Below are 12,814 nucleotides of genomic sequence, written 5' to 3'. Positions count from 1 at the left end.
GAGTTGGTGCTACTTGGCCACTGTATGACCTGCTCCCTTTGCCTCTCCCTGTGTGCAGTGGACTGTTCATGTTCCCACTGGGCTTGGTTACACACAGGTTTTGATCTTTGAGCTTGTTCCTGTTACATGTAGAAACTTGAATGCAGAAAACAAATCCAGTGGCTTAAGAAAACATCTTAAAAATACCTCTACCCAACCTGGATTAGAAATTTTAAAATCTGAGACTGATTTTTGTGGATTCTGTTAAGTCTTGCTCTTCCAAATATTCTCTCAGCACAGCTGAGAATACTCAGGAATTTTGTCCAGTTTTGTTTTCCAGCCATTATAGCTTTGGGAAGAGAATTCCTTATCAGATCCCAATAAAAAGCATTAGTAAAATAACCCCACTGTCTTTAATATTTTCCTGATGGAATGAACAAGTAGAGCTCCTTGCTGTCCCATTTTAGCACAGGTTTTCCTCCATACTATCACTCCTGTATCTCTTCTCCAGTTTTTAAAGAATTCTTCCTACCTTAAAGACACTAGTGCTAATCTAATGGCAGATGTGATTTATGTTGAAGGAGTGCAGTTGGTTTTGGTATAGAATATTAAAATCTTGGCTCAGTTCACAGCATTTAAAACATGAGTAGCTCTGTACGCATAAATTGTGGGATTTTTCACTTTCTAGTTGTACATCTAGACTCCAGCCTTCAGTGAGAGGTGCAGACAGATGTTATGCAGACAGCTGGAGTAAATTAACAGGGAGATTAATGAGTGGGGAGGTTTCTCAGTTTGTGCATGGATCACGACTGATTCAGTTGTGACTTACAAGAAAATATTCACTGTGCTTTGTCCTCATCATTAGCATGTATCTGGCATAGCCAGTGTTTGATAAAAAGCCTTAATTTGAGCGTGCTTGTGTGGAAGACTGAAATCTGTGCTAGGAATTCACGCCAGCTGGGCTGCCTATAAATTTAATCTAGTGATGACAGCAAAATTATTACTCTTGGGCTCTGAAAACTCTTATTGTGGTGTTTACATTGTTGTTTATCGTTGGCGCCTTCAGATCCTTCTGCTGTTTCCTAGGCAGTGGCTACAGGAAGTGAAGGAGCAGACATAGGGGATGACACATGCTGGGATGATGTGTGTTCTCCCCCTGACAGTAGCAGAATCATCCTGCTTAGCTGTGGCAGCGAATTTCACTTGGCAATATGATGGTTGTGTGTTTTGAGATAACGCTGTTGAATGCACCAGAATTCAGGAAGCTGACTAATGTTCCAGGATTGGTTGCTGTCAGCATCAGTCCAGCTTTGCAGTTGTGACAAGTGAAAATAGCACTTTTCAGGATTTAGTTCCTGTTCTCATTATTTTTTATGAGGCAATTGTTGTTAATAGTTGCTAAATATGCTGCTGTTGTTTTGCCAAGGGCTCTGGTACATGTCATTCCTCGCTGTACCAGAGGTTCTGTAGTTGTGGGAAGCACTGAAGTGACTCATCGTGCTGCATGGATTGGGTACAATAAAGTTAAAAAAGCCTGATCTATTCACTCAGCTCACATTCACTGTGTCCATCTCAGCTCCTGAAGTGCTACATCTCTGGGAACAAGCAGTAGATTTATTTCCCCAGCAGCTGTGACTCGGTGCTGTGACTTGAAGACAAAGATGAAGCCCATTGAAATCTAAAAATAAACCTCTGATTTGATGACCTGATCACTTCTAAGAGCTTTGCCTCGGCAGGTCATGGCCACCAAGTCCAGCTGCTCAGTATTTTGTAAGATTCTGCTGAAAATGTTGATTTAAGGGACAAGTGCACCCAGGAAAGGGAAAGTTATTCTCTTTTGTAGCATTGCATTTCTCCTGTGTTTCTGCTACTGGTGTACAAAGGATAAGTGGCAAAGCACAGGGGAACAGATCTTTTAAAGAGCAAAGAGAGGCCGAACAAAGCCCCCTGTCTCCTGCCAGGTGAAATGAATCCCTGCAGGAGCTCTGCCCTGCAGCCAGCAGTAACTCTCTGCCTTGTTCCCTAGCGTATCTCCGACCTGGAAGAAGAAAATGCTCTCCTGAAGCAGGAAAAAGAGGAGCTGAACAACAGGATCCTCTGTCAGTCTGAAGGTAGGAAAAATTGCCTATGACATCGTCATGCCTCCATTAGACAAGGGCTTAATCTTCTCCCCTGAAGCTCATTTTCCCTGCCTTGAAAAGTGCTAATCTTCCCATGACCCTTTCCTGGTGGCTTTTGTCTCTATTTTGTTGTGCAGGTAATTCTGTTCATGCTGTCCTACTGCATGAACAGGGCTACCTGCACAACAGGTAAGCCAGAGGCCAGTTTAATTGGTGAAACACAGAATAATGTACCTAGCAAGGCTTTTTAGTTCAGTTATGTTAAAGCATTTCATGCAGACAGTGTGGGAGGCAGTGAAGCTGATGGAGTAGGGAATAGCTGTGTCCCAAGAATAATTAATAAGGGATCCAAGGGACAGCACAATTCACATTATTGAGCTGTGGCAAAGGATTTCTCTAGTGTGACAAGAGCCTGTAAGTATTTTTTAAAAGCAGAGACTTAGCTGACAAGTTATACATAGGGGAAGCAACCTGGGAAGATCCCATTTCACAAAAGGAACTCTCATGCATGTATTAAGCTTTTTTATTTTTTGTCATCCTTTTCAGCTTTGATTTTGCAGCAGGATTTACAAAGGTCATCATGCTGTGGATGTAACTACCACTGCTCTGTGGTACTTGTGAAGTGCCTTTTGCTCCTAGCCTAACACAAAATGAAGGAATGATGATAACATTCTAAGAAGGAACTTGCTGCAAATATTTATTCATCCCTTACAGGATGCTTTTGGAGCATCTAAGATGGAAGAAAGGAAGTGGAGGGAGTTGATTTGTTGTTCACCCATTTAAAACAACACACGGGCTACATTTGCCTGGTTCCTCAGGAAGAGGAGGGGGCAGGTTTGCTTCCAGAGGGGAGTTTTTAACAAATGACTGAATTTATTTGGATGAAAGCTTCTTTGAACCCCACAATCTTGCCATGGTAAATGGTCAATGATAACATGAGGAAGAGCTGTTGTTGATTTCCTCCTGTGCCAAAGCTGCTGGTGGGAAGCAGGCAGGGAAGTTTTTATATGCAGCACCACCTTTCAACCCAAATGTATTTTTGTACCATGCTGGTCTTTTCTTAAGTGGGTTTATGGCTGGTCCATGGGAGCTGGAGCTGCCACAGTTAAATGACAGTTTGTAGGCACTGGAGGCTTCTCTTTAACTCAAGGCAAAGGACTGCTCTGCAAGCAGAAGAGCTCAAGCTGTTTCAAATATTGAGGAGACAAATACAGATTATAATAGTCTCTAAATATTAGTGAATGCTTACATGTATTTTAAAGGCTCTTGGCAGAGAGTATTTTGTTCATTAGTTGTTGTTGTTGTTGTTGTTCCACATGTTTACAAGAAGCTGGTTTCTCAGCTAAAGTTGGTAATTTCTTTTTTTTTTCCCCCTTCCTATTTTAAAGATGAATTTGCACGAAACACAGTTGAGGAAAATATGCAGATGAAAAAAGAGCTGGAAGAAGAGAGATCTCGTTATCAGAACCTGGTAAAAGAGTATGCAAGTCTGGAGCAGAGATATGACAACTTGAGAGATGAAATGACTATTTTTAAGGTATTGAAACTGGAATTATCCCTGTTCCCTTGTGCCCTGGACCTGATGTTGGTGCCTAGATAACGTGGCTCACCCAAAACATTTAATAGAACTGCCATTAGTGGGCAGTTTGTGCTTGATATTTCTAAGGATACCTATCTGCACTGGAGCCAAAACTTTTGTGTGCCTTGCAAAAGGAGCTTGGTCTTGCATGCTTCTCTGTGAAATGCTTGGAGATGTCTGTGAACCTCAGCAGAAGCTGGGTCATGCTTAGTGCTCTTATGCTTTTGTGTCAGTGATGTTTGTGTGTAGGTGTTGGGTTAAAAAAGCAAACAAACAAAACCTCCAGCAATATGACTTCAGAATTTCAAAACCCAGAGTTTTTACAGCATTGCTAAAGTGTTAGAAAAACTGTTGAAAATCAGAGTGCTGCTGGAATTGATGGAAGGCTGAGTGTATAAAGAGGGTCCTGGAGGGTGCTGTCAGCAGCACAACCTTGAGCTCAGATTTGCATGTTCACACTTACCAGGCATTTGGTGTCATGAAGAGCCTTAAATTCATGCAGAATTTTTAAGCTGAGCTTCTATATCACTTCTGCACTTTGAAGTGTTAATATGAATTTTAAGGGTAGGGCATAAAAACTTAGAACATGTAATTCTCTGTAAGGTAACAAGTATACAGTCACATATTTGCTCTCAAGAAGCAACACTTGGAGAGGAATCCTTCAACACTGGGTGCTTTATGTGTCCGCCTCATTTCTTGGCAGCAAACACCAGGGCACAGGAGAAACCCATCCAACCAGAGCAGCTTGGAGTCTGATTCCAATAACCCATCCATCTGCACCTCTGAGATCGGGGACACCGAGGATGTGATACAGCAGGTGGAGGTACAGCAGATGAGGAGGGAGGGCACAGTGTGATGGGTGTGGGGTTTGCAGCACAGGGGGACGCTGCAGGCTGGGCAGTGAGGTGTGATGGATGAAATTGATTCCATGGTGTAGAAGTGCACCCTCAATTGTGTGAGAGGGACTGCAGGGTTGTGGTGCTCTGGCAAATTCTACTTGTTTGCAGCATCAGGGCTCTAAAAATAATACAGAGCTGTCTTTGGGCCATACCAGCTTGAAGACTGATGAAAATTCATCACAGCAGCTACACCCAGTGCTACACCATGTCTGTATCATGATCCCTCTCTGCAAGGACACCAGAATTCATTGGCCTCTTGCCCTGAGCATTTTCATTCCCATGCATCTTCACTGATGCTTTGTTGGCCAGCAGAGCCCTGAAATCAAATCAGCAGTCTCCTAATGCAGAAAAGAGCAGCACAAATTATTCCTTGGCTATCAAGAATCCTGTGCAAAAGAGAAATGCGTTTTTTACTTACATCTGACAGAATAGGCTGCTTTTTAAACTCCACTTTTCTGACTCTTGAGCACTTACAGGCGATCAGTATCCCTAGGGTCAGCCCTACCCTTTCAGGACCATATTTTGTACCCCAATACACACCTGCAGAAGCCCCTATTTCCCCCTGCTGACTGCTGCATTATATTGCTTTGGTGTTTTTGAACAGCTCTGAAAGCATTTTCTGAAGTCAAAATAATCAGTATTGACAATGCTTTGATATAAAATATTCTAGGTGCTAGTTAAAAAAACCCAACAAATAAACTCTTGACTAAAAGGGGAATTTTTGAGGTTCTTAACCTCCATCACCTACTTATCTGTTGGGCTGTTAAGCATTCAGTGATGTAACAAAGCAAGTCAGGCATTTTACTAAAAACAGTTGCTTAAAATGCGGATTTGCTCTTTGGAAGGACACGTGTTTCTTAGGATGCTCTTGTTCCTGGCTGTGGCTGATGCACAGACAGGGTGCATCCAGCACTGTGCATGGGTTTAGAGCTTGACACTGAGGTCTTCTCTTTTTCCCCCTCCCTCCTGTCCTTCTCCAGGAGATTGGGATGGAGAAAGCAGCCATGGACATGACCCTCTTCCTGAAGCTACAGAAGCGAGTGAGGGAGCTTGAGCTGGAGAGGAAGAAGCTGCAAGCCCAGCTGGAGAAAAAGGAGCAAGACAGCAAGAAATCCCAGGCAAGAGACATCTTTTAATGGATACTAATATTTCATATTTGTAACTGGCTTTCCATGATTGCCTGAGGCCACATGATGTAGGAATTTAGCTTTGAGAGTGACAAGTTCAACATAAGAGGCAACAAATCCATCTGGAAAATGAAGATAAACTTTTTTTTTTGTCAGCTAAGGACAACTGGAATGGGGAACTACTTTATTTATTTGTTTAAACAAACTGGTTATAACATATTTAGGGCATTATCTTGAAAGCAATGAAACGTGGAATCAGTTTTGGCACACGTTATTCCACCAGCACTGGGCCTGTTTCTCACATGTGGCACCCTGCATGTTCAAAAAACCTCCCTTTTGGATGATTCCTGTTATTCAAGCATTTCTTTGCTGTCCTGTCCTGTCTTGCCCCCATCCAGCAGTGTGTGGCATGAGCTGAAAAGCACTTCACACACATGTCAGTCAGGCTGGTGTCCCCAGTTTGGTTTTATCACCATCTCTGTGTCTTGGTTAGGTTTTTTTCCTCAGTAATGATCACAGAGAGGAATACAGGCTAAAAGTAATGTAGTCATTCAGAAATATCAGGAAGCTGCTAGAAAAATGGGTTCCTAATTTCCTTTGCAAGGCAGGGATAGTCTTGTGCTGTATTCTTCCTTCCTTGTGAAAAAAACCACCAAAAAAACCCAAACAAAAACCAACCCCAAACTCCCTAAAATTCGAGTTGCTTGCCTGAAAGCAAATTAAAAGCACGTATATTAAAAAAAATTAAGATTACTGGCAGCCCAGTGGTAACTCGGGGGACAGGAATCTTTGAGTCTGAAAATACAGCTCTCTAGGTTGTGGTGAGCTGACTTCTGGGTTGGGGGTTTTAATAGCAGATCTCTTGTATGTGGTTTCCCTGCCATCTGTAGCCAAGGCTCTGTGGCTTGTCAGAGGCCAGAGTGTGCTATGAAAGAGCACTGCTGCTGTGTGCTTGGTGTCCTGAAGCACTGAAGATGGCTCTTTTACAAATTGCTGGGCAAATGCCATCCCTCTTGGATGCATATTTGGAATTTCTGGGGCTTCTGTTGCTTTGTTTGGGAATTATTTTCATTATTACTCTCCAGTGTGAGATCAGTGTACCTTTGAACAAATGCAGTAGGAGACTCAACAAAATCATCAGCAGTAATTATTGACTTGCTTCACTAGATACCCTTATTGATCACCCCTTGCAATTTGCAGGAAACACACGAAATGGGAGACTTCCCCAGCCTCTCATTCCTGCTGCAGAAGGATTAAAAACCTGTTTTCCAACTGCTGTGTTGGAGATTGCTCCCTTAATGACTGTCATTGTTTGAAAGCTGCAGCGAGGCACAGTTGGCAAGATATTAATGAGAGACTAAACCATTTTCTCTTGGAGTGTCCTCTGCCCCACTGGTGTTGCTGGGATGCTGTCTGATGGCAATTAATGACATTATTATGGTTGAGCATGCCAGCAGGACTGAATGCTGATGGAGATGTGCCCAGCTACTCTGTGCTATGTGCCAGTTCCTAAATACAAATTTACTCTTTAATCTGCACAGGTAATTGAAATAAAGACTGAAGTGACTTCAGAACATGAAGATTTTGCATACAACAGCCTGAAGGTGAGTGAGAGGCTTCTTCTTTGTACTGTAACCTGTTGCATGGCTCCAGCAGCCCAAACAAATGGTGTGAATGTGATAATAATCCCAAACCTGCTGTAATCAGATGTATTAGAGAGGGCAGTTGGAAAGCTGTTGCTTTCCTTCTGCTCCTGGGCATGGGATGGGCTCACATGTGTTTTCCTCTGGGGTGACATCTGTTTTCTGCTGATCTACCTGTCTGGAGTCATCCATGGAGGTTTGTTACCTCACAAACCCACTCATGGTGAAGGGGGCTTTTCCCATGGCAGGTATTCCCTCTGGGATTTTGTTGGGCTCCCTTTGACAGGCACTGCAGGTCTCAGCAGTCGGCTTTGCAGCAGGTGTAAATTCTTATGGGCTGTTTCTTGTTCCAGGCTCCACCTCTGCTTCTTAGCCACCTTCTGTGCTATCCCAAGGTGCCACTCAGGTCAAATCCAGATAAATCTGTGGAGTGATTTGAGCCTCCTTCTATGGCTCCATCTCCCAGCAGAGGTGCTAGCTGAGCACAGTCATCCTGTGTCTTCTCACTATTGCCCTACCCTAGAATTTGTCTTGCCCCCAAGCTCTAAATCCTGACAGTTTTGACAGTCCACATCACTTTCTCCCTGTGACAATCAGAGCAACTGAAACCTCCTGGCTCCTACTGCAGCTTCTGTGGGTTCTATCCTCCTGCTCTAAATGTATTCAAACACTTCTGGCCTTAACTGTCTTAGACCAATTTTTATGTTCTGCTTATCCTCAGAAAACCAGTTCCTAGGATAATGTTACTAAGGGAAATTTTTTTATGCTGTTGGTTTTTTCAGTGCAGAGCTACCTTTCTGGTGCTCCTTCTCTCCCTATCCCATTAACAAATATTGCAATGCAACTGAGAAGTCCAGAGGAACATATGTTTGCCAGAATAGCATGATGCTAAACCATCTGTCAGTAGTAATATCAATTTTTCCTTCTGCATCATCTCCTCCAAAGGATGAGGGGAAAAAAAAATTAAAAAAAAAAAGGATGTCTAACCCTCGGTAGATTTTTATGACAGTTAATAATCAAATTTTATTTTCCTAGCATGATATTGGTGTAGCTCTGGCCAAATGTGCTGTTTGTGGTGGGGGGAAACCCCCCTGAATTTCCTTAGTCCCTTGGAGAAGAAGCATGGCCAGGTCACTGCACAAGTGTCCTCCAGCTGGTTAAACATATTTGTGGAAGGTTTAACTCTCTTGACCTTGTAATTCAAAGTAGAGTTGCAGTTTAGAAGGGGGAAACACAGCAGATGAGAACTACCACCTCCTTAAATGCCTTCTGGAATTCCAACTTCTTTATGAGTTCACTAACTGTATTTTCTTCAAGGTTTAACCCTGGAAGTTCAGAGTGGAAATACTAATTTTGAATTTTCCTACTTTCTGCATACTAACATAACAGCATTCATAGTTTTACATTTCTAAAACATTTTAAAAAATTGTTAAATGTTAAATTTTTAACAAATTTACCAATTAATGTTAATACTATTTCATAAGAATACGTGGTATGTGTTGCTAAAAATGCAGGGTTCTTTAAACTTTAGTCTAAAAAAGATGGAAAATGAATGTGCAGGGAATTCACATTTCCTGTAGGAATGTTTTCCTTAGAAGGATCACTGAAAAAGAGAAACAAATACACCTCCCTGCTGTTCTCCCCACATCTGAACATAGGACATAGGCTGAAGTCTTTCTCTGCAACACAAGAGTGACTGACTGCTGATTTTGAGGGCTTCTTTTCTCTCCTTCCCCCTTGACAGCTGCTTCCATGGCTATGACAAAGCTGTTCTTCTCTTTCTCCCTCTAATTTATATCTCAGATGTTCGTACTATCTCTGGTTCCTTTAAGAGTTTATTGTGAATATGTTTATTTTCCATTTTTACCAGCTTAAAAAGACTTTATCTTGGGGAAGTAGCCTGAGGTGCCTGAAAGCTCACACACGACAGTCTTTCTGTGGATGCTCCTGAATGGCCTGTGAGGTATCAGTCAGTCAGCCATGGACAGGGACACCTTCCCCTGGACCAGGCTGCTCCCACCTGGCCTGGGACACTTCCAGGCATCCAGGGGCAGCCACAGCTGCTCTGGGCACCCTGGGCCAGGCAGGGCCTTACCACCCTCACAGACAGGATTTTTTTTCTCCTTTCTGATCCAAACCTTCTCTCTTTCAGTTTGGACAAGATGAGCTTTAACTTACAAACTATTTCCTTACTATTTTTCAGTATGATTCCATAATTCTATGTCCCATTTCAGACATTTTTTTGGCACTCACAGCCCCTCAAGCAGGACAATACAAGGTGTGGGTGCTACTGGATGCCTGTGCAGGTTTGGCTTCTGCAACCAGCCCATGGTCTGATACTTCAGAGGTGTCTGCTGTCCTCCAGCTTGGTGTCTTGGTGTAATTATTACCATAATTATTACTGTCATGACACACATGATGGCAAGGATTTGCCTTTGGATTTAGCATGTGGTGGGGAGCCTGTTCTTGATGCAGATTCCGATGGAGGGAACTGGATGAGGCACAGTGCTCTGTTAGAGAGGCTCATCTGTTTTTTTAGTTTCCTAAGACTGAAATGTGTGGAACTTGAGCTTACAATGATAAATTTACAGGCAGAAGTTACCTGTGCTTTTTAATGGAGAAATACATTTCTCAGAAGAGGCTGTCCCAAAATACACCCAGCCAGATGTTTGCTTAATCATTATCCAGGAATGCAAAACAGGGAGATACGTCCCTCAGACATGCCAGTGAAAAATGTATTCTCCTTGTTTTTTCAAGCTGGGAAAGTGGCAGTGGGAGTGAAAGCACCAAGGAGCCCTTGCTCTGCCTCCGTGTTTCTGAGCAACCTGCTCTAGTGGCAGCTGTCCCTGCAGGTGGACTAGATGGCCTTTAAAGGTGCTTCTGAACTCACACATTCCAGGATTCCAAGCAGGAGCACGATGCATAATTCAGTTTCTCACTCATTTCATCCCTTAGAATTGGAAGCCCATCATAAAATGAGCTGCATGGAGGATTTAATTTTCTTTTCCAGCACAGTACCAGAAAAGAAGAAAGGGGGCAAAATCCTGGCATGGCAGTGCTAACCTTAAGCACTTAGTTGTGACTTAGGCAGGCTCACACTTCCCCCAGCACTGCTCTGTGGGGTCTTTGCTAAAGAGTGAAGCTATTTCCATCAGCATTACTGCCTGGGTAACCCTGTCAGAGCTCTTTAACACTGCATATGTTGGGACCAGTGTGAGTTCAAGTTCAGTGCATTCTGACTGTAAAATATTTTGGTCAAATTTATTTGTCAGATATTTGTCAAATAAATCAACCTGACTGGATTATGCTGAAAAAAAGAGCATTTTTCACTTTGCCAGTAGAAATCTCTTTCCACATCCACAGCACTTTATTTTAGCTGCTGATCTTCCATGGCAAGTGCTGATGCAAAAAGGGTGTGTGAGCTGGGGACAGAAGGTGTTTTAACACTGCTCCATGAAATCCACAAAGAAAAGAGCAAGGAATATATTTAAATGTAAATTTTGGAAGGAGTGTATGGCAGGGGCTCTTGGAGAAGGGTTATTGGTATTTGCTTTCTTTTCTGGTCTTCCTGGCTTTGTTTCTAGCCAGAACTTGAAATGACCAGGCCTTGGAGTTGGCAGTGTGGCTGACCCATTGCAAAAATGAGAGGGAGAAAGGGACACAAAGAGGAGGAGGATGAAGGTTAAGAAAAAGGAAAGCAGATGTCTTACCCAGCAAATAACAAAACCCACAGAAGTGTTATTTTATTATTAAGAGAAGAGTAGAAAAGCAAGTAACTGCTTTCACCATCAGTGAGGCGTGATGTAGGAAGAGTTAAACCCAGTTTGATACCAATTCCCACCATGCACACGTTTCCAACTCCTGCTTTAAACACCAGTTACAGAAAAGCCCACATCTCATATACGTGGTTAATGTGGAATTAACCAGAATTGATGGATCTAAGGCATTTCCTATCCTTTTGGTATTTTTCATGACAGATGGTGTAAAGTACCTTAATATGCCCCATTACTGATGTTGTCTGTTCAGCTAGGAGCAAGCTGCCCAGATGCCAGATCAGCTATTCTGCTCACACCTCTGCTGTGATAAGCCACGCTATTTATAATTTGTAAGGATTTATAATTACAACACCCGTTTCCTATGGAAATGGGGTTTACACAGCTGTGCTAGCTACACACTGAGTAAATTGTGTAAATTGCCCCCATCCCCCCCCCAGCCATTTTTGGAGTCATTAGCTTGACTCAGCCCAAGCTGATAATGAAGCAGATATCCCAGAGATAGGAGGGGTTGTGAAAGGAAGCTGTGGAAAGGCTCAGTAAGCAGCAGGGAGATGAGGCACGTGGGTGACACTGGGGAATGATCTTGCGCTGTTGTAGACACTGGAGAATCCACATGGATGGGGGCTGGTCCCTAGGAAAGAGCTGACCCCTCATCAGACAGCAGACTGTCAGCTCACGTTCAGGGGTTTATTTGTGCTGTGTTGGACAAGGGTCCTGTTGGGGTCTGGCATTGCCTGAGAAGTCTGGGGACATGGGGACATGAGAGAGCACTCCTGGGTGACACCCTCCCACCCAGCCAGAGGTGCAGGATCATGCAAAGGGAGGTGGGCTGTTGTGAACAGCACTCCAAGGAGCCTGGCTCCCATCCAGTCTGTGACCCACAGCAAGGACTGATGGTTTTAAGCTTGAAGATGGTAGATTTAGATGGGATGTTGGGAAGAAGTTCTTGGCTGTGAGGGTGGTGAGGCTCTTGTGCAGGTTGCCCAGAAAATCTGCCCCTGGATCCCTGGAACCAAGGCCAGGTTGGGTTGGGCTTGGAGCAGCCTGGGACATTGTAAGGTGTCACTGCCCATGGTAGGAGGTGGGACTGGATGAGCTTTGAGGTCCCTTCCAACCCAAACCATCCCATGACTGTGTGATTGCACCATGTGCAGGAGCAAAGCTGCTCCTGACCCAGCAGGGATTCTCCAGGTGGGTTTTAGGATGTGGCAAGGGCCACAATGGTGGTGGCAAGGAGCTGCCCAACGTTATGCTGCCACCTGCAAACAAAGCTTTGTGGCGACAGACTAAAATAAAGGCTGTAAAAGCTGTCAGAGCTCTATCCTGCTCTGCTGGATATGGATCTAGAGCTCTGCTGGATATGGATATAGAGCTCTATCCATGTCTTCTGCTGCCATGCAGAAGTGAATAAGCCCTTCAGTTATCTCAGCTAAGATGTTGTTATTCAGGAGAATCAGTTGGCATCAAACTAACACAGTGTTGGCCCTGCCTGTCAAACACCAGTGGCTGAGGAGATATCAAGGTGAGGAAATCCTCCAGCTATAAACACAGCATTGGGGTGGGGGAATTACAAAGAGTATGAGAAAAGAAGAGGGAATTCACAGACCCTGGGCCACCTAAGGTATGCCTGCCATGATGATGGTTTGGGCAAACCAAGATCTTCCTGCTGATCTAATGAATATGAAAGGTGA

General features: G+C 43.6%; 1 protein-coding gene across 3 annotated transcripts in view; it reads left to right on the top strand.

Annotated features, from left to right (window-relative positions):
- Positions 1 to 12,814, top strand: part of MYO5B (myosin VB) — a 149,159-nt gene that overhangs the window by 112,356 nt on the left and 23,989 nt on the right. For all 3 annotated transcript variants that reach the window (XM_039733359.1, XM_039733357.1, XM_039733358.1), the window contains exons 24-28: positions 2,006 to 2,090; positions 3,488 to 3,636; positions 4,382 to 4,501; positions 5,558 to 5,695; positions 7,246 to 7,308. In XM_039733359.1, the coding sequence (XP_039589293.1) occupies positions 2,006 to 2,090; positions 3,488 to 3,636; positions 4,382 to 4,501; positions 5,558 to 5,695; positions 7,246 to 7,308 (555 nt within the window). The remainder of the gene's footprint in view (positions 1 to 2,005; positions 2,091 to 3,487; positions 3,637 to 4,381; positions 4,502 to 5,557; positions 5,696 to 7,245; positions 7,309 to 12,814) is intronic.

This window comes from Passer montanus, unplaced genomic scaffold (genome assembly GCF_014805655.1).
Source record: "Passer montanus isolate IOZ18808 unplaced genomic scaffold, ASM1480565v1 scaffold86, whole genome shotgun sequence".
In the NCBI taxonomy this organism is placed as follows: domain Eukaryota; kingdom Metazoa; phylum Chordata; class Aves; order Passeriformes; family Passeridae; genus Passer; species Passer montanus.
The sequence above is the reverse complement of the archived record's forward strand: the minus strand, read 5'-3'. Positions and strand labels throughout refer to the sequence as shown.